This window comes from Prunus avium, chromosome 8 (genome assembly GCF_965620075.1).
Source record: "Prunus avium chromosome 8, drPruAviu1.hap1.1, whole genome shotgun sequence".
NCBI lineage: Eukaryota > Viridiplantae > Streptophyta > Magnoliopsida > Rosales > Rosaceae > Prunus > Prunus avium.
The window spans coordinates 1,767,556-1,787,229 of record NC_142291.1 but is presented as its reverse complement, the minus strand read 5'-3'; the positions used below and the strand labels follow the sequence as shown (position 1 = coordinate 1,787,229).

General features: G+C 36.4%; 4 protein-coding genes and 1 pseudogene across 12 annotated transcripts; 4 read left to right on the top strand and 1 right to left on the bottom strand.

Moving 5' to 3' along the window:
• The first annotated feature begins 4,201 nt into the window (after nucleotides 1-4,201).
• On the top strand, nucleotides 4,202-7,759 carry LOC110745572 (uncharacterized). The gene is made up of 9 exons (XM_088245064.1): nucleotides 4,202-4,560; nucleotides 4,675-4,784; nucleotides 5,462-5,580; nucleotides 5,694-5,791; nucleotides 5,987-6,074; nucleotides 6,165-6,317; nucleotides 6,467-6,575; nucleotides 6,786-6,916; nucleotides 7,262-7,759. The coding sequence occupies exons 1-9, from the start codon at nucleotides 4,499-4,501 to the stop codon at nucleotides 7,304-7,306; spliced, it is 915 nt and encodes a 304-aa protein (XP_088101190.1). The 5' UTR covers nucleotides 4,202-4,498; the 3' UTR covers nucleotides 7,307-7,759.
• Nucleotides 7,760-7,951: 192 nt separating this feature from the next.
• Nucleotides 7,952-9,451, top strand: LOC110745579 ((1S)-1,7-diacetoxy-luvungin A aldo-keto reductase pseudogene; annotated as a pseudogene).
• Nucleotides 9,452-11,103: 1,652 nt separating this feature from the next.
• On the top strand, nucleotides 11,104-15,557 carry LOC110745575 (L10-interacting MYB domain-containing protein). Of its 9 annotated transcripts, none has more exons than XM_021945685.2 (6): nucleotides 11,104-11,245; nucleotides 13,524-13,602; nucleotides 13,700-13,803; nucleotides 14,125-14,227; nucleotides 14,347-14,706; nucleotides 14,797-15,557. In XM_021945685.2, the coding sequence occupies exons 4-6, from the start codon at nucleotides 14,225-14,227 to the stop codon at nucleotides 15,403-15,405; spliced, it is 972 nt and encodes a 323-aa protein (XP_021801377.1). In that variant the 5' UTR covers nucleotides 11,104-11,245; nucleotides 13,524-13,602; nucleotides 13,700-13,803; nucleotides 14,125-14,224; the 3' UTR covers nucleotides 15,406-15,557. The 9 variants fall into 9 exon arrangements, with proteins under 9 accessions (XP_021801377.1, XP_021801375.1, XP_021801381.1 ...); XM_021945683.2 differs by having other exon boundaries at nucleotides 13,697-13,803; XM_021945689.2 differs by having other exon boundaries at nucleotides 13,697-13,803; nucleotides 14,125-14,250.
• LOC148291104 (phosphatidylinositol N-acetylglucosaminyltransferase subunit C-like) lies at nucleotides 11,117-12,588 on the top strand. Its single transcript, XM_088246185.1, has 2 exons — nucleotides 11,117-11,245; nucleotides 11,525-12,588. Exon 2 carries the CDS (start codon nucleotides 11,532-11,534, stop codon nucleotides 12,441-12,443), a length of 912 nt encoding a protein of 303 aa, XP_088102311.1. The 5' UTR covers nucleotides 11,117-11,245; nucleotides 11,525-11,531; the 3' UTR covers nucleotides 12,444-12,588.
• Nucleotides 15,558-16,875: 1,318 nt separating the features above from the next.
• Nucleotides 16,876-19,671, bottom strand: LOC110745582 (sequence-specific DNA binding transcription factor). Its single transcript, XM_021945704.2, has 5 exons — nucleotides 19,424-19,671; nucleotides 18,809-18,938; nucleotides 18,522-18,722; nucleotides 17,864-18,031; nucleotides 16,876-17,680 (listed from the first exon to the last, which is right to left on the bottom strand). Exons 1-5 carry the CDS (start codon nucleotides 19,555-19,557, stop codon nucleotides 17,177-17,179), a joined length of 1,137 nt encoding a protein of 378 aa, XP_021801396.1. The 5' UTR covers nucleotides 19,558-19,671; the 3' UTR covers nucleotides 16,876-17,176.
• Nucleotides 19,672-19,674: the final 3 nt, after the last annotated feature.

Sequence of the window (19,674 nt, the reverse complement as noted above, 5' to 3'; positions counted from 1 at the left end):
GAAATGGACGAAGCGGAGGTAGTGATCTTAGGTGGCGGCCCTGCCGGCATAGCAACCTTTGCATATCTTAATTTCCATAAAATCTCGAATGCGGTACTCGAAAGAGAAGATTGCTATGCTTCTCTTTCGAAGAAAAAGTCATATGATCATTTGAAGTTTCACTTCGCAAAGGAGTTCTTTGAACTTCCTCATATAACATTCCCTTCAAATGCCTCATATAATTAATGGCTTCTTCCTTCTTGGCGGCCTTTTTCCCAATAGAGTCTGAGGCTTCCATATTTGATATAGTATAAACCCTAAAACCAGAAGGTGAAAAGCCTCACCCGATGGTTTAGTGATGTTGCGACTCATGATAATATATATATATATATATATATATATATATATAAAGGCAAAACCCTAAAAGTGAAATTTTCAATAACCCCGAAAATACCCTTGGTGAAGTAAAATATTAAAACACACTGATTTTATTTGTATGAGGGTAGAGAAATAAAACAATAGTCAAATAAAATAATTAAAAAAAGTAAAAGGAGTAGTTAAGAAAATCAAAACCTCAAAAATGAAATCCAACATGGAAATAGAGGAAGTGGAGGTAGTGATCGTAGGTGCCACCCTGCCGGCGTAGCAACCTCTGCATGTCTTAATTGCCATAAGATCTCGAATGCGATACTCGAAAGAGAAGATTGCCATGCTTCTGTTTGGAAGAAAAAGTCATATAATCGTTTGAAGCTTCACTTAGCAAAGGATTTCTTTGAACTTCCTCATAAAACGTTCCCTTCAAATGCCTCATATAATTAATGGCTTCTTCCTTCTTGGCGGCCTTTTTCCCGACGGAGGCTGAGGCTTCCATATTTGAAATAGTATAAACCCTAAAATCAAGAGGTGCAAAGCCTCACCCGAATGTTTAGTGATGTTGCAGCTCATGGTAATATATATATAAAGGCAGAAGCCCTAAAAGTGAAATTTTCAATAACCCCGAAAATACCCTTGGTGAAGTAAAATATTAAAACACGCTGATTTTATTTATATGAGGGTAAAGAAGTAAAACAATAGTCAAATAAAATAAGTAAAAAAAAGTAAATGGAGTAGTTAAGAAAATCAAAATCTCAAAAATGAAATCCAACATGGAAATGGACGAAGCAGAGGTAGTGATCGTAGGTGGCGGCCCTGCCGGCATAGCAACCTTTGCATATCTTAATTTCCATAAAATCTCGAATGCGGTACTCGAAAGAGAAGATTGCTATGCTTTTCTTTCGAAGAAAAAATCATATGATCGTTTAAAGTTTCACTTCGCAAATGAGTTCTTTGAACTTTCTCATATAACGTTCCCTTCAAATGCCTCATATAATTAATGGCTTCTTCCTTCTTGGCGACCTTTTTCCCGACGGAGTCTGAGGCTTCCATATTTGATATAGTATAAACCCTAAAACCAGAAGGTGAAAAGCCTCACCCGATGGTTTAGTGATGTTGCAACTCATGATAATATATATATATACCGATGGTTTAGTGATGTTGCAACTCATGATAATATATATATATATATATATAAAGGCAAAACCCTAAAAGTGAAATTTTCAATAACCCCAAAAATACCCTTGGTGAAGTAAAATATTAAAACACACTGATTTTATTTATACGAGGGTAGAGAAATAAAACAATAGTCAAATAAAATAATTTAAAAAAGTAAAAGGAGTAGTTAAGAAAATCAAAACCTCAAAAACGAAATCCAACATGGAAATGGAGGAAGTGGAGGTAGTGATCGTAGGTGCCACCCTGCCGGCGTAGCAACCTCTGCATGTCTTAATTGCCATAAGATCTCGAATGCGATACTCGAAAGAGAAGATTGCTATGCTTCTATTTGGAAGAAAAAGTCATACAATCATTTGAAGCTTCACTTAGCAAAGGATTTCTTTGAACTTCCTCATAAAATGTTCCCTTCAAATGCCTCATATAATTAATGGCTTTTTCCTTCTTGGCGGCCTTTTTCCCGACGGAGGCTAAGGCTTCCATATTTGAAATAGTATAAACTCTAAAATCATGAGGTGCACAGCCTCACCCGAAGGTTTAGTGATGTTGCGGCTCATGGTAATATATATAAAGGCAGAAGCCCTAAAAGTGAAATTTTCAATAAACCCGAAAATACCCTTGGTGAAGTAAAATATTAAAACACACTGATTTTATTTATATGAGAGTAGAGAAGTAAAACAATAGTCAAATAAAATAATTTAAAGAGTAGTTAAGATGAAGACGTGTTGAAGAGAATAATAAGAACATCAATTAAATAAAAGGACTTGCCATAGTAATCTGCACCCCAAAACAAAAATCAAAAAGTGGAAGACTAAGGTAAACATCTGAGGATGAACACTTGTTACTTTATACTTTTAGATGAAATCTTGCAACTATCTGTATATTATTTTTTGCCTAAACCCAAGAAACTACTTAAATAAGTGAAGCTTGTCCCAGTACAAGAACAAGGCGAGCTAAGCTTGCTAGAGTTGTGCAAAAAGGAAAATGGAAGAGAAAAGATACCACAATAATGGGAAGTTCAAATGCACCAGCAAGTGATTTAGTTGCTCCATCCTCAACATCTGTCCCTCATGCATCAACTTAAGCTTCAATTGTAAATTCTTATTTATTGAGGAAACGACCTATGGTGACTTGAACAAGGAATGATGATGGTCTTGCCATTAGTCCTTTCGAAATGCACACTTGTCTTTGTTGTTATTTTGAAATCACAGTCTTGTATTAGCTGGTTGGGGTATGTTATTTGGGATTCACAAGACACTTTTAGCTTGTTAGGTTATATTGAGAACCACCTAAATCTTGCAAGGTTTCTTTTGTCGTTAGCCCTACAAAATAATAACATGGGTTTATTAGGCATGCTATAATTAGTTTTATGCTAAAGTGGCCCTTGTTTTACTATTGGGTTTAAATACTTGAGCGTGTAATTGTTTGTACACATAAAATCAAAACCTCAAAAACGAAATCCAACATGGAAATGGAGGAAGCGGAGGTAGTGATCGCAGGTGCCAGCCCTACTGGCAAAGCAACCTCTGCATGTCTTAATTGCCATAAGATCTCAAAAGCGGTACTCGAAAGAGAAGATTGTTATGCTTCTCTTGGAAGAAAAAATCATATGATCGTTTGAAGCTGCACTTAGCAAATGAGTTCTTTGAACTTCCTCATATGACGTTCCCTTCAAATGCCTAATATAATTAATGACTTATTCCTTCTTGGCAGCCTTTTTCCTCCAATTTAGCGAGCTGAGGCTTGGTCCCTTGAAAAAGTGTCAGAGCCAGCAATGGAGAGGAGACATAGACATCTGCACAATCCAAAAAGTCCAAAGAGAAAGATGATTTCAAAACAAGAAATGAAAGAACAAAAACTGAAAATTGAGGTTGAAGATGAAGATGAGAGACTGGAGCTCGTGAAATGAGCTCTGCTATGGCTTCAACGCCAGATAAAGGGATTAGAATTCCAATTCTCTAAATTTGTGTTATAATTTCAAGTTTGTTTTTTGTAGTTTTACAAAAATTGAATTCATGTTCTATGTTATTAACTGAAATATTTTTCTCAAAATTATTAATCCTTCTAAGTCTCTTATCTTTCTCTGTTTTTGTTCATGCTCAAAATTTTGAAGCCTACATTCTCGTCCTTACCAACTGTGGCTAATATCATTTCACCTCTAGCATCTCATTGCATATAAAGCGCGAAAGATAGATCTAGTTGCACTTGAGCTGTGAAAAATTATGAATTGGCAAATAAGTTGGTATACAAATTTTCTTCATAACCAACATGAAAAGTTGGTATCCAAAAAAAAGAAGGATCAACCCAGAATACAGACCAATAAATGTAATAAAAATAGACTCATTTGAAGGATCAACCCAGAATAATGATAACATTTTCACTGGGATTTCATACATCATATTATATTCAACGTACATTATCAAGCACACAAAGAAACATGGGAAGAAGAAAACAAAACGAAAAATACCAATGTTTTTCCAGAACGGTGAAATCCAATTACTTTCCTGCAACAAATCAATCCAAACATAAAATCTTTTAATTATGTTTTCACAGTTTTACCCCTTTTATATTGCTATTTTTGTTTTGGTGTTTTTAATAAAGCAAGGGTATTTTTGGGTTTCCAAATGTTTCACTATTAAGGCGTTCTGCGTTTTTTCATATCCCTAATTTTCTTCTTCTTCTTCCCCAGCACATCAAAGCGCCTCTTCTTTTTTCATAAAAAAAAAGGCGCCGTTTCTTCTTTCTCTCGCGTACTCTCTCTCTCTCTCTCGCTCGCTCTCCTCCTCCGTCTCGGCCTCTCTCTCTCTCCCTCTTCTCTGTCATTTTTTAGCAGAACCCTATTCTCTTTCTCTCACTCTTTGCCTCTGCAACTTGTATGGAGTTTTCAAATTTATTTATTTATTTATAATATACTGGGTCCGTTGCGGTCATCTGCTCAGCAAAAATCGAAATCGAAAGTGTTTGATTAAATATGCAGAACGACGAGGTCATATGGCAGGTTATCAGGCACAAACACTGCAGCTTCATGTCCAAGTATGACATTTTCTTTCTCTAATGCTCTTTTTGTCTGTAAATTTTTATAATTTGCCAGATTTTTTGGACTATTTTTTAGTGTTAATTGGTTTTTTTTTTCCTTGTTTTTGTCAGAATTGAAACTGGGATATTCTGTAGAAACCCATATAACGTCACTGGGATTTGTAACCGAAGCTCGTGCCCTCTGGCTAATAGTCGCTATGCCACCATTCGCGACCACGATGGTACTTGTTTCTCATTTTGCTTCGTGAATGGTTCTCTTTACTCTGCTATGAAGATGGCGAAGAATGACTGTATTTTAAGGTCATTTCCTGCTTTAACAAAGTGGTTTGGATAATATGTAGTTGACACTTGATCAGAGGTTGAGGGAATTTAGGTACTCTTTAGTAGAAATGAGGATAGAGGCCTGCATTTAAACCAAAGTCAATTATGTTAGCAGATTTTTCATAACCCTTTTAGCTCAGGGCCAGTTTTTTTATTTTGTTATGAATAGGCACCCATATAACTTTCTCCTTGATCAACACAAAAGCCTCTTAGCTGCTTCCGTTCACATACATAAACCTTCTGCCTTTCATCCATGGAGATGCCATCTTTGAACACGATATACTGTATGTCAAAAAGAAGCATCTAGAAAATGCTGCGCGCAACTTTCCCTCTGCAAAACTAAGAGCACTTGATGTACGACATCTTATAACTACAATATAAGAGATCAAACAATCTCCAATCTCCTTTGAAACCTATTTGTTTTCAAACTTATATCTGAAAAGCTTATATAGTCTTGTTGATTTTCTAAGAGTGTAAGTTTACTTAAAATTTATACTTATGCTGATACCAATGAATTTGTTTCTATACTTGCAGCAATGCATATAATGTTTTCCTATGTTATGTTTGTGTCCTGCAGGAGTCTTCTATCTTTATATGAAAACTATAGAAAGAGCTCATATGCCAAACAAATTGTGGGAAAGAGTTAAGTTACCCAGGAATTATGAGAAAGCACTTGAAATTATTGACAAACATCTGGTATTGAAAATCTGAACCCTCTTTTTAACTGTTTCTGATTAAATTTATGTTAGTTTTCATAAATTTAGAGGTTCTTGAAGTGATTAATCAGCATGACCTTCCTGAATTGGCAGATGTACTGGCCTAAGTTTCTTGTGCACAAAACAAAGCAACGGCTGACTAAAATGACCCAGATGAGGATACGCATGAGGAAGCTTGCTTTGAAAACAAGGTCTGTATCATCTCATTGTGTAATGTTTCGTGTCCATGTGGTAAATGTCCACTTCATCAAATAATTATGTATTTTAAAATAATAAAAATTTCTCCGAAAGTGACTTCAGAGAGCTGACTTCTTTACCTTTTTAATGTTGATATTGAAGAAGTTGTATTGAGCCATTGTATTGATGCAATTTATTGTGTTTACCAGGGAGAAAATAATGACGACACCAAGGAAAGAGAAAAAGAGAGAGGCTAGAAGAGAGGAAAAGGCTGAAAAAGCTGCAGTGTTGGATAAGGTTTTAACTTAACTGCCATACACTATAAATGTACTGGACTTGATCTGTTATTGTCGCTAGCTCTCATAAAGATTTACTGTCCTTCTGCAGAGCATTGAGAGAGAACTATTAGAACGTCTCAAGAAAGGAGTTTACGGTGATGCGTATAAAGATATATATAATTACCCCTTTGATAAATACCAAAAAGTTCTTGAAGGGGAAGAAATGCAGTTGGATACTGAGATAGAAGAAGAGGAGGAGGAGGTATTCTTTTGCAAGTTTATCATTTCCTTCTTTTTGGATGATCTAATATCTCAATTATTAGTATTTTGAAATGTGAAGAATTTCATGGTATGCTTACTTCAAATTGTATACTTTCATAATCTAAATACTTTTGTGGTTGGAATAAGCAGGAACCTGAGATAGAATATGTTGAAGGTTATGATGAACTTGAAGAGGAAGATGATATTGAAGATTTTGCTGGTTTTTCAATGGACAATTCTCATGCAGATGATGATAAAGGTAAAGCTAAATTCTAGTCTTAACAGAATATGAAATGAATGCATGCATAGTCCACACAAAATTTGCATAACAGACTCTAATTTTCTAGTCTGCTGTGACTAAAGAAAAAGGTTTATAATGCTTTGTTCCTACTGTTGTATAAAATTATGGGGAAGAGTTTGTGTGCTTGTGCGTGTCAAATGGACTCAATGAAGGATCTTATTGATGCAGTTGGAAGTGATGAAGAGGCAGAAGCAGTTACTCGCAAGAGAGAGAGAAAGGAATCTGCTTTTGCTTCTAGAAGATTTGAGAAAGATGAACCTGCTGCCAAATCGAAGAAGAAGCCGAGGGTACTTGTTGAGGTAATGGCTGGTTACATCTTTCAGTCTTGAGATCTTTAGTTGGTTCTGCATATTTTTCTCGCTTTTTCTTGTGTGAAAAGCATTGATATATCACTTTAACTAGAAATTATCTTTCCTATCCTTAGGACTAAGGGGTTGCTATTAGACCATATCGTATGTTAAATCCAAGCCGCATCCATCTTATCTCCCTTTTAGTTGTAATTGATTAGTAGAGCAGTACACTTAATGTGAATAATACCCTTTTTAAAATAATTGTGAAATCACTATAAATAACTTGCTACATCTACACGTCTGTTGTGATATGTAACTCATCCTTTGAATCTGAATCTATTCCTTATTTATCAGGTTGAGCATGAAGATGCTGGTGTTAGGCAAAAGGCAGTCCACTGAGAACTTTTGCTTATTTCATTATTTGATCTGGAAAAGAGATGGTTGCAACGCTCTTCTTCTTGTGAGGTTGGCCATCGATTTTTCTAAAAGCTTGCTGCGCAAGGAAGAAACTTGCTGATGGTGACCAAATTTTGAAAGATTTTGATAGCTGAACAATTTTTTTAAATAACCGTAGAAAGTTAATTTGTTGTTTTTAGTGTTGGGAAGCCATTGCATTGCTAGCTTTGAGTTGGAGCTGGCTTTGGCCTGTGGGTTGATTGTAGGCCAAGGGGCATTGTTAGTTAGTCCTTGGTTTTCTGTATTGTAAACGTCCTCTTTAACAAAGAAAAACAATAGTCTGTTGTTGGAAGGACCATAGCTTTTTCCTTATATAAACCATAGCTTTTTCCTTATATAATTAAATTTTCTTTTGTTTTCGATTTTATTTCTATTTATGAATCCTTGTTCTCTTTTCATTTGGGTGACGTTAATGAGTACTTCTCCTGTCATTGCCTTCGAAATGTAATTTAAAAAACATAGTTCTAAATTAGAAGGTTCTACAGTCTGGGTTGTTCGAGATCCAACAAGTCATATTCTACAGTCTGGGTTGTTCAAGATCCAACAAGTCATATTCTACAGTCTGGGTTGTTCGAGATCCAACAAGTCATGTCGTCTCTAGTTGGTTACCAACAGTTAAACCCCTTCCTTCGTCGTATCAAAAGAAAACCAGCAGCTGAGCAGCCGCCCGGTTGGAGCCCACAGGTTTCTTTAGTACTTTCCAGTTCTCTCCCCCTTTCTCTGCATATATGTTTCCTCTTTCTCCAACACTTTGTATTTCTGTCTCTCTCTCGAACTATCAATCTATTTGTCTATCATCTTCTACTTGTATAGTCTGAAAGAAATGGATCGACATTACTCCTAGGTGACTCTCATTTCCACTTTCGTCCATGTTGTTTCAATTTGGTCATTTGTGCTCTTGTTGTTTTATAATTGTAGCAATTCAAGACAAGTCATAATTTCCATCAATTTCTTTCACGACGTCACTACCACGTGCACCTCACATAGAGGAGTAAACTACAGGGACCAAAAATGACTTTCATTGAAATTTGATTTGAATTTGTGTATCTGATATTTAGGTTTTGAGTAATGGAAGGTATAAGAGCGTGCACCACAGGGCAGTGACCAACAAAGTTGAGCCAAGGTTGTCATTAGCAATGGACCCAACAAGTACACAGTCATTGGTCCAATTGAGGATTTGATTGACGAGGAACACCCTCCATTGTACCGGAGCTATAAGTATGCAGAGTTTTTTGAAGAATTCTACAAGCAAGAAGGAAAAAGAAGATTGGTGAAGGAAGCTTTTGAGTTGCACAATTGATAATGGCCATGAATCAATGAACCTTTTCACAATGTTTATTCTTTGAGCATCGATTTTAAACACTTTTGGAGTTGCACAATTGATAATGGCCATGAATCAATGATCAGGTTGATGTATTTCAAAACCATGAATCAATGCATCAATGAATAAACGTTAGCAGCCTCGTAGGAGGTGAGTTCAATTGATCATTCTCTCGTCTAATAATAATAAGCCAAGAATTTACTGAAATCTAGCAGTTTAAAAGCACCTTCACTTGATGAAAAATTAAAAACCAGACTTCAATACTTCATAAAAAACTTGAGCTAATTTCCAAAGAGAAGAAACTAAAGATGGCAAATGGTGCCTGCTTATTCAGCCCAAATCCCAGAGGTGGTGCTTGGCTCATTAATTGTTTTATAGCAAAACACAAAGTGTTATATTATTTTTCAATCAAAATTAGGAGTAGATAGAATCCATTAATTATTTTCAAGTGTATACATTTTGTGCATGGCATCAATTCAAAGTTTCAAACAAAGAATTTGTGACTCTTTCTGTTGGTACTTAAACTTTGGCAGGTTTGCATTAGATGGGTGTACCAAGCAGGGGCAACTCTTGCTGTTAAGAGCTTCAACAAGGAGAGGTTAAAGCAGAATCTGCAGGTGTTTGACTGGGAGCTATCAGAAGATGACCTTGACAAGATCAATCAAATCCCACAGCACAAAATGATGATGAGAGAAGAACTGGTTTCGGCTGATGGATCATCATCACCATACAAATCCCTGGAAGAATTATGGGATGGAGAGATTTAGGCCTGAAACCAACCCTTTGTTATGTAACATGTTTGTTTGCATCCAAAAAAAGGCGACAGGGCCCATCTCTTTGGGAATTTTCTCTCCAAAGTTTCTGTCTCTATCTAAATTTTTTTTCTTTTGCTTTACAGTATTTTATTTATAATATAGGATCAAGTTTATTATTAAGCATCGGATTGTGTTCACTTATCACTAATGTGTATTGGAATCATTCTATTCGTGCTTCTCTCGTGTTTACCCACACATTGATAGCGGAATGATTCCAATTCCTGGCTCTCCATTTGTTTACTAACATATAATGAATAATAAAAAATTATGTACGCTCAACGTTAAAATCCATAATCAAATACACTCAAAACTAGGAATGCGATCAATTATAGGAAGTAGTTGATCCAATTCCAATTCCTTGATTGTAGTATTTAAGTTCCACCATTCATGGCTTCTCCAGTTTAAATTCCATCATTCATGACTTCCCCAAATTCTTAATTAAATATGCTTAGTAAAAGGCATTGTACTAAAAACGATCTTTTTTTTTTCTTTTTACGAAGATAAAAAGCTATCTCTTTTATTTGTTTGTACTTTTTCCTCTTTTGATAAATAAAGTCTTGTATTTCTTTTTTCGTCCCAAAAAAAAAAGTCTTGTATTTCTTTTCATATTAATGGTAAACCAATGAATTTATAAATACCATAACAACAAGAGCATCATAATGGGCTCTCTAACACAAATTTTAGGAAGGAATTGGAAAAAATACCAATAGAGAGAAAGGCCTCCTAAGAGCAAGTGCAGCGCAAGCCATTCTACCCTGGCAACAGGCCCCCCAGAGAGATTTGGACCTCTAGCATGCAAAAGGCAGCCCAGGCAAGGCATGGGACCCACTAGCCCGGGCAAGCCCACAGGCAAAAATGGACTGGGCTGTTGACATTTGCGGCTGATTTTCAATATTTTTTTACTGTTGTGCCACGTGGCTTCTCCTAGAGCCTCCGATCAAAAAATCTTGCCCAATCCAACGGCTGTCCAATTTTTAGCTAAAAAAATTGAAAAAAAATTGAAAAAAATTCTAGAAATTTTTTCTATAAATACCTACCAATATTATTCATTTACCTGAAAATTTAATTTGAAAATTTTATCCGAAAATGTTATCTAAATTTTTAGGTAAGTATTTTATAATAAATATTGACGTGTGGCAATCGTAAATCTTATCCGAAAAGCTTATCAAAATTAATGGTTTAAGTATAAAAAAAAAGAAGAAAATAATGTAAAGTAAATAGTGTTTGCCCTTGCCATTTGGGGTGGAACCAAAAAAGGCAAGGCTGCCACTATTCATGTGAATAGTGTCAAATCTTGTTTTGCCTTTGCCTTGCCCTTGCCTTTTGGGGTGGAGGTGCTCTAATAGCTTTCTAAAATTTAATGTTGATAATTATAGTATTTATGGCCCCTAATTAGGAGAAACACTTACATAAAACAGGATAACACTATTTTGCTATCCTCAACTAATCATGTTATGCCACATGTGATAATTTTTTCACATGCTAGTCTGTGATTAATTGGGAATATGAAAACAGTGCTATTACCGTTTTATACAAGTTTTTATGCTAAATTTGAGAGTAGATTCGAAATTTGTGTGTGTTTAACGTGCTATAATAAAGGAAAGAAAAGAGGCCAAATATACAGTGCATTAGTTTCTGTTCCGTAACTCAGAACACCCAACTCAGCGGTAACCTAGAGAGTGAGTTCTCAGATTTTTCCGGTGGAGATGGGATCCTTAACGAAAAGACCGTCCTTTTCTCTTTGAGGTATTTCCTTTCCTTATTCACACCCACACGCACACCCACACCCACATTTTCTTTTTTATATGGAAATCCTTGGTGTTACTTCTTTTCACACAATAAAATTCAAGTCTGCAGATTGTGTTGTCTTCTCTTATTCTTCTCTTGTTGTCTGGCTTGTCATATTTTGTTCTTCTTTGCCGTTGTTCCGCATACTTGTGATAATTAATAGCAGTATCATGGAAGACCCACATGAGGGTGGGATTTATATAACTGAGTAAAGATTTCATTTTTGCTCAACAATAGGATTTTGATGGATACATTCTTGAATGATATCCTATCTCCCACTCGACCCAGATGGAGAAAAGTGGCATATGGAGGGATGCAACCTGGGTTTGATGACAACCATACAGATGACTCTTTTCTTGAAGATATGGTTATGAATGCCAATGTTGTCAAAAGGGACATTCTGAAAGTGATGCTGGATTCTGTTTCCATCTCCCAATATCTGTGTATTGTAGCTCTTGTTGGCTTGGTTTGGACCTACACCCTCAGATCAATTCTTAATGAAAATTCACTCTTGCTTCTTGATGTCACTCTTCTTGGATTGGGTTTTCTGGTTCTCCTTTTAACTAAAGAAATGCTTTCCTTCAATCTTTTCTTCCGTTACTTACTCAATATTTCCTTTTTCATCAGTGGCTTGTATGTTTTAGCTCCCATCTATCAAACACTTACAACATCCATTAGCTCGAACTCCATTTGGGCAGTAACCGTGTCACTCCTTGTGCTCCATCTCTTCCTCCATGACTATTATGGATCCACCGTAAGAGCTCCTGGGGCTCTACACAATCCGACCTTGACAAGTTGCATCTCTTTAAATGCTTCTGTGGTGGCCTCAGTTTTCATTGCTTCATGCCTTCGTTCAAGGCTTCTTGTTTTTGCTATCATGCTTTTCTCCTTGCAAGTTTTCCTTTTCGCTCCATTGGTTACTTACTGTATTAAGAAGTATTCCTTCCGTTTGCACCTTTGGTTTTCTTTTGGTCTCATGATCGCAACCTTGGCTTTTGTTTATACCCTGCATTTGTTACTTTTTGTGATGTTGTTAGGATTGTTGATTTTTGTAACTGTGGTTTGTCCATATTGGCTTATAAGGATGCAAGAATACAAATTCGAAATCAATGGTCCTTGGGATGAGGCTAAACTTTGTTTTGATATAACTGATTGAGATTTTCATGCCCTTTTGAGTATTTGTGGTTATCTCCCGCTTCTCTTGTCATCCATCATATTTAGTCGTATGTTTCATCTGCATAGCAATTTGCTCTCTGCCATTTCTTCGTGGATGGATTTCTTAGTATTCCATTGTCTTTGCTTTCAAGGAGATTACAGTTGGGATATGTTAGGTTGATGTTATTAGGGAAACACAAGCCATTACCCTCATGTGATAATCATAAGCACGCCTCGTCTGTTGTTGGCGGTATGGGATAACAGAGGTGGCTATTCAACATTATCTACAAGTTCTGGAGGGACATTACAATGGCGCGAAAGTTCCAAGGGTAATTTGATATAACCCCTTGTGTTCATAGTTCATGTGGTATTCAGCAACTTTGGACCATCTGTCAACTAATCTATGTGAAGATGCAAGCTGTGTGATTCAGAGAATTGAATTTGAGTTGGCTAATTCCAGCCAGATGCTATTCTCACCTGTGTGAAAGGCTTAAGGTGGATAATTTGGGTGGAGTAGCAGAAGAGGATTTTGACAATTATATTAGGGTGGAGGTGGAGCTGCTATGGGATAGAGTTAGATTTTGATCTTCACTTTGGGCTTCAGTTTCATCTAAATTTTGGGTTTTACTTTCTTTTACTATTGTAGATTGGAAAGCAGCAGTTATGTAATAGTCCATTATCAGATAGGGTTTTTTTTGTGGGAAGTCTGATGGTTTTTGTTGTTTTGGATGTGTATCTTTGATGGACCACTTGCCCACTGCGATTGTACACTATCCTTATTGTTTAATAAAATTGTTCTTGTTTCTCATTAAAAAAAATAAAAAATACAATCTGTGTGCTACTCATTGTGCACACACTTAATTACGTTGATATGAGTTTTGACCATAACTTGTTGATTTTCATATTTGAAAAGCAGACAAACAAATTGAAATGGATGTCAGTTTTGACGGTTAATTTTTTTCCCCTCTGCATTTATCTGAGTGATGAAGATATATGTGATGGATAAACTACTTTGTATGTTTTATCAGTGACTTAAAAAATTTGCCAACTTCTATACATTTACTTTTCTTTTTCTCTACAGATCTGTTTCCGTGAACTCAAAATCTAACTTGTCCTTTTGACACCTTCATCACCTTCCCCAAACATTTTAAAGTTTAGAGGTTGTAACACTTTTCTTCTCATCTTAACATAAAGTTTTATTAATAGTTTGGTTAAGCAGTTTTTGTTACAAATTAGTGCTTTTTTTTTCCACAGCAGGCAACCTCAAAAGTTCATTAGTATAGAAATAGTTCTTGCCAGATTGCTAAAGACCGGCTGATGAGACTGAAGGTGACATCTTCAAGAGCTTTGAAGGCCTCACGGTAATATTCTCCACCTAGTGATCGTGTGCTAAAACTGTGATGTAACCTCACCATATTTTATCTGCATGGATGACATATCAACCATGTTTTTGCTATATTATTGAATTCAACTCCATTGGAACTCTGGAAACAAGCATGAAGAAGTACTTTTTCATCACCCATCTCATGCATCAGATATCAACTAACTAGACTAATGATCAAAATTTCAAGAGCAAAACAAATATTAGGAAGCATGTTCCTGAGTCCTGGTTTGACAGCACACCAAAGCTGGTGGTATTATACTGCATATAATTCTTATTGGATGAAAGACACTTTTTGTAGGCTTGTCCAGTTGACATCATTAATGTACTTGAAAGAAACAAACCAGAGGCCATCAAACGTGAAAAGGAGCTTTACAGTTGTAATGTGAAGAAAAACAAAAATGGTGGCCGTTTGTCTCATATCTCGGTTTGACTATATATATATAATTGTATACATATGATATTTTCTTTAATCAATACATTTGACTTACAGTTATATACATGTATATGCATATACACACAGATGGGAAGGAAGAACAATAAGATGAATTGTGCTGAAAAGGTTGGAAGTGGATCACAAGCTGCAACCATATGGAATGATCTAAGTGTAGCTATATTCTGTGACCTGTGTATTAAGGAGGTGGAGGCAGGACATCCTCCTGACACTCACTTTAGCAAAGTTGGATGGAAAAATTTGGTTGCACACTTAAGTAAAGAGACAGGAAACAACTATGATAAACCACAACTGAAAAATAAGTGGGATTCACTTAAAGCTGAATGGAAAATGTGGACAGAACTAATTGGAAAGGAAACTGGTTTAGGATGGAACCCCACGAAGAATACCATTGATGCATCTGATGAATGGTGGCATAGTAGAGTTCAGGTGTGTAAACTTCTTTTTAGTTTTTAAAGTTGTCTTTAATTATATCATCATGAATCTTTTCTAATAGTCGCATCTCTCTCTAAAATGTAGGTAGATTCTAATTTTGCAAAATTTCGAAACAAAGGCATTAAACCTGAGATGGAGGAGAAGCTAGATAGGATGTTCCTGAAGACCAGAACCACCAGGGAACATGCTAAGGCATCCTCGTTTGGTGTTCCATCTGAAAGTGAGGAAGCATCCAAAGATGATGCCATTAAACTCAAAGGTAGTGGTGATTCTGAACAGTTCATCCCAATTCTGACCACTCAAGCTACAAAGAGGTCATCAGGGAGGGGGAAAAGGAGAACAGTTCAAGAACCTGATACTCAAGTTAGGAAAGAAAAGAAAGGCAAAAGAGTTGCTATAGGTGGGCAGAAGGCTGGAGGCACTGTGAAATTGTCAGAAAAGATTGATCACCTTCTTGAGTCAGTTGACAGTAGTAGTTCTGTAACTTTTAAATTGGAGGAAGGTGTACATGGCAGTAGCATTCCTGAAGTGATGCAAGCAGTTCAATCTTTACCTGGAGCAGAGCCAGGGAGCAAATTGTGGTTCTTTGCAACTCGGTTATTTTTATCTGAAGACAAGAGAGAGATGTTCACTTACATGAAAGATCCTGACATCAAGCTTCAATGGCTTAATTATGAATTCGCTGAAAAATAACTGGGATGCACTTATATTATGAACATTGTTGTATTATGTTGTTGATATTATGGTTTAAACTAGTGACTGTTGTTTTGATACCATATGTATTTGTTTTGCTGTTGGTGTTAATTCGTATAATTCATGTTCGGATGACTGCACTGCATTTGTTTGACATGTTAGCATTTATTGTTTTGCATCTGTGGAGTGATGATGAAAAATGGCTATAAATTGCAGATTTATTTTTAAATGTGGACATTCCATAAGATGAGGAGTTTAACCAAGCTATATGTGTTTGTGCTCGCACTACAAAAAAGCTTCTGTCATAATATGTATTGAGTTACTTGCATCTAAATTATGAGTTGAGGGTTGAAGGAGAACGCTTGTTACTAAAATGGAATGTTCTTGTACATTATATTAGATTGAATAATCAAATATATCTGTGTTTGGCAAGGAAATATCATATATATACTACTTGCACAAAGCTTCAGTCGAGGGATTTCTCAAATTTTACCACATATGCGATGATATAAAGGGATAGTCGAGGGATTTCCCAAATTTTATCACATATGCGATGATATATAGGGATGGTGTCATTTTCCAAAATTTGTCACATATGGACACCCGTTGCCACCCAAACTCGTAAACTCCGCTTGGGCCAAAATTGCACCTCAATCTTTTGGATTAATCTAAACTATTCCCCCATGTCAAGGCGTAAATGTTTCTTCCCATTCAAGCCTTTTCATCGCAACTATCTCAGATCTGTTTGCTAGAAAATCCTTTTACTACATAAAATCTGAGGACATAACTGCTCGGCCTATAAGAGACTCTGGGGACAAACGTATGAAAAACCGTTTTTTTTTCTAGAATGCATGGATAAATACACTACTTGAGTTACAAGCCCCTTACGGTTAATAATGTATAACTTATTATACTCATGCCCGTATAGTGGGGAAAAAAACTACCCGAGAAACCCATTTGAGTTCCATTTCACGGCAAAGCTCTCTCCTTTCTCCTTCCCCACCTCTTTACCCATCCCACCTACAGGCTACAGACTACAGACGAGCCAATTCATCTTTGACACACGATAAAAGAGATAACACACTATTTTCTACATAAAAAAGATTAAAGGGTAAAGCATAAAGCTCAGATGAAGAACTGATATTTTGATTAATTTTCTTTGGTAGAAGACCAAAAAACGCAAGTGTCTCAGGCAAGGAAAATTGACCAAGAGTTGAGGATTCAACCAAAGCTGGGTCGTCCAACCAACGAACCAATCTGATGTGCAATAAATATTACCCAAACCAAATAAAACCATACTTTCACTTCCCACTCACTAATCCGTGCTTTCTACAACAAAGAAATGGCTTAGAACCCATTGCTTGTCTTAGCCAATTTCTCGACTTCCACATTCCATTCCTTGCTATCTTTCTGGTTGTGAGAGTCGACTGCACACTCAGATTGACAACAGTAAAGAAATTGAAAGAAAACTGAAACGGGTTTGTACGGATTTATATTAAAACGGGTTCATGGGCTACAGAAATTTACATACGTGAGAAAAATTTGTAATACAAAGATGCATAGGAATTTCAGTCCATAGGGAACACTGCCTCATACATTGGCTTTGAGATATAGGCCAAGAATTTCTATTATAAGTTTCGGCGTAAATAAATCTCTTGTAAAAACAGATTCATTCATCATCTCTAATCAAAATTAACACAGAAGTGTATGTCAGATTTTGTAAATCAGTGACCAACCATTTCAGGCTTTCAAATTTTAACATCGACGTCCATTAAAAGGAATAATCCTTCAAATCCGCCTTATGGTCATCCATTTCCATGTCAGCCGCACACTCATCTTCAGTAAGGGGAGCAAGTTGTCTGGTTTTGCGCTTCAAGTTATGCTTGTGCCACTCACTCTTGAAATGATCCCTGTACTGCTTGGAATCACCCACAAACGCATTGCATGTGTTGCATTTGTTCTGCTTTCCCTCCGATGCAGCAGTTCCATTCCCTGTAGAGATGCTCTGTTTTTGCATTTCATTGCTCAGTTTTAGTACAGGATCAGCCAACTCCTTTTTCAATAAGTCAGAATCAGTAGATTCTTTTTTCTTTGATAAGTCAAAATCAGAGGACTCGTTGAGCGAGCGTGACGGTTCATCCTCATGATCATCATATTGATCAATAACAGTGTCACCCTCAGCATGCACAGAGAGTGCAAGAACTTCATATCTCCCATGCAACTTCATCATCAATCCCTCGCACTCACGATAAAAACCAGGATCCAATTCACAAATCTGCACAATATAAAATACAAGATGAACAGACGATAAGAGTTCTCGATTACTCCCACAATGGAAGAGTATTGCATAAACAATTGTATATGCGTGACTTGGTAAGTAGCATGCTTAAAGTACATCAGTCTCTATTGCACTTTAAGAAATTAATTTGAAAAAGACAAATAAAATATCAAGACTTACAACAGATATCTGACTTCCAGTTTGATCTTTCGAAACTATTGTAGCATTCCAGGCAGTCAGCTTCTCCGAAAGGGATGAAAATTCTTGTTCAGGTACTATGAGTCGCAATCTCATTGGAGACCGTTTTATCGGGAAGTGCTTCTGAAGCTCATGAATAACTTCCAGAGCCTGCATAAGAAATGGTATAATAGATATTCAACAGACGGTAACACCATGTGCCATATTACCTAAATCAGAAACGTTGCACCTCACACAATTAGAGAGATATATGTCCTACATTTGTACAGATATTCCACAGACAGCAACACCATGTGCAAGCACGCATGTGCACACATACGCAAGTCTACACATTATACACATATTTCACAGAAGAGGAACACCATGCACATGCACACATACACACATACACACATACATATAAAAATAAATGAATGCTTATATTTCACAGACAATAATACCCTGCAACATAATTTGCATACTGGCAGACTCATTTAGAATGCACCAATCTTTTTCTTTTCCCTGGTACTTACTTGTGGTATTTAAGTTAATACAGTAGTTATCAATAAAAGTGGTTGAATTCACATCTATCAGACATTTATTAAACTCCATACAACTATATATTCTTATGTAAGATGCAACGAAAGAAAAATTCAGACACCTGCTTCTTCGAACCTCGATGTGGATCTACAGCAAAGTGAATTTCATGCATTAGACTCTCAATCAAGCTAATAGTGTAAGGGCGCCGAGTTTCGGGATTATAGGTTTTCTGCATAACAATGGTGGCAATGTCTCGAAACTGACTGGACAACTGAGATTCCCTCTCCTTCCCAGCCACTTGAAGCTCTCCTTTGTCCAAAATCTACAACAACAAAGCTTACAGGTCAGCCATACATTTACAAAGCTAATTGACCAGATAAATAACACAAACAAATTTATTTCACTGACCTCCAAACAAATCTTGGTCTGATCATCTGAATCAAATGCAGCGTTCAAATCTTTTGTCTTGGCAAGAATACCTTTCGAGACATTCGTGTAAACGGTATGTGATTGTAGCACTTCATCCAAATCTTTCTCTCTGTCCCAAACATATAACATAACCACTTTCTTAAATTATTTATATTAGAACATATTAATGCCTCCAATGATACTAAATTAAATTTAAAATGTTCTAGACCCAAACAAAAAAAAAAAACAAAAAAAAAACAAAAACAAAAAAAAACAAAAAAAAAAAACTAACGAGAACACATTACACAAGTTTCCTTTATATCCACAAATATCAATTGACAACAGAAGTCTGCCCAACATTTTGCTTCTGCAGTTAGACTTGTATATATAAATCAACACACATGAATACATTTACTTGTATAGAATATGTTACAGACTGTATGATACACACTTGACACTTGTTAAATATTTCTCAATAAAAATGGTGTATACATATTATTCTAATTCTTCTAGGAAAATATGCTGAGGGAGCAAAGCACTTCTTGCAAATCCTTCTTTAGCAATAATTTGGCATTTAACTTAAACAGATTTTAGAGGTTGAGAAAGAGAGCTTACACGCCAGAACGCCATGAGAGGACCTTGTTCTTGTAACAAGCGATTTCGAAGCGAGTGCCGCGCTTTTTCAGACGCACCACCGCCACGTTCGTTAGCCTCTTCTGCCCTACGGGCTGCACCAGTGATCTAGACATCTCTCTCTCTATTTCTCTCTCTCTTGCTCGTCGTGCTGCTGTGTGTGAATTGTGAAATCGATTACTTGTACATTCCAGAGCCTTCTTTAAGTGTAGGGCGGTTTGGCTGACCGACTA

Excerpts from the sequence above, each read along its gene's own strand:
- LOC148291104 (XM_088246185.1), top strand. The coding sequence starts at position 11,532 with ATGGATACATTCTTGAATGATATCCTATCTCCCACTCGACCCAGATGG.
- LOC110745582 (XM_021945704.2), bottom strand. The coding sequence starts at position 19,557 with ATGTCTAGATCACTGGTGCAGCCCGTAGGGCAGAAGAGGCTAACGAAC. Across the intron at positions 18,723-18,808 it reads AGACCAAGATTTGTTTGGAG|ATTTTGGACAAAGGAGAGCT; the intron begins GTCAGTGAAATA and ends TTGTTGTTGTAG. Across the intron at positions 18,032-18,521 it reads ATCGAGGTTCGAAGAAGCAG|GCTCTGGAAGTTATTCATGA; the intron begins GTGTCTGAATTT and ends TTTCTTATGCAG.
- LOC110745575 (XM_021945686.2), top strand. Across the intron at positions 14,707-14,796 it reads GGTGGCATAGTAGAGTTCAG|GTAGATTCTAATTTTGCAAA; the intron begins GTGTGTAAACTT and ends TCTAAAATGTAG.
- LOC110745572 (XM_088245064.1), top strand. The coding sequence starts at position 4,499 with ATGCAGAACGACGAGGTCATATGGCAGGTTATCAGGCACAAACACTGC. Across the intron at positions 6,075-6,164 it reads AAGCTGCAGTGTTGGATAAG|AGCATTGAGAGAGAACTATT; the intron begins GTTTTAACTTAA and ends GTCCTTCTGCAG. Across the intron at positions 6,576-6,785 it reads TCATGCAGATGATGATAAAG|TTGGAAGTGATGAAGAGGCA; the intron begins GTAAAGCTAAAT and ends TTATTGATGCAG.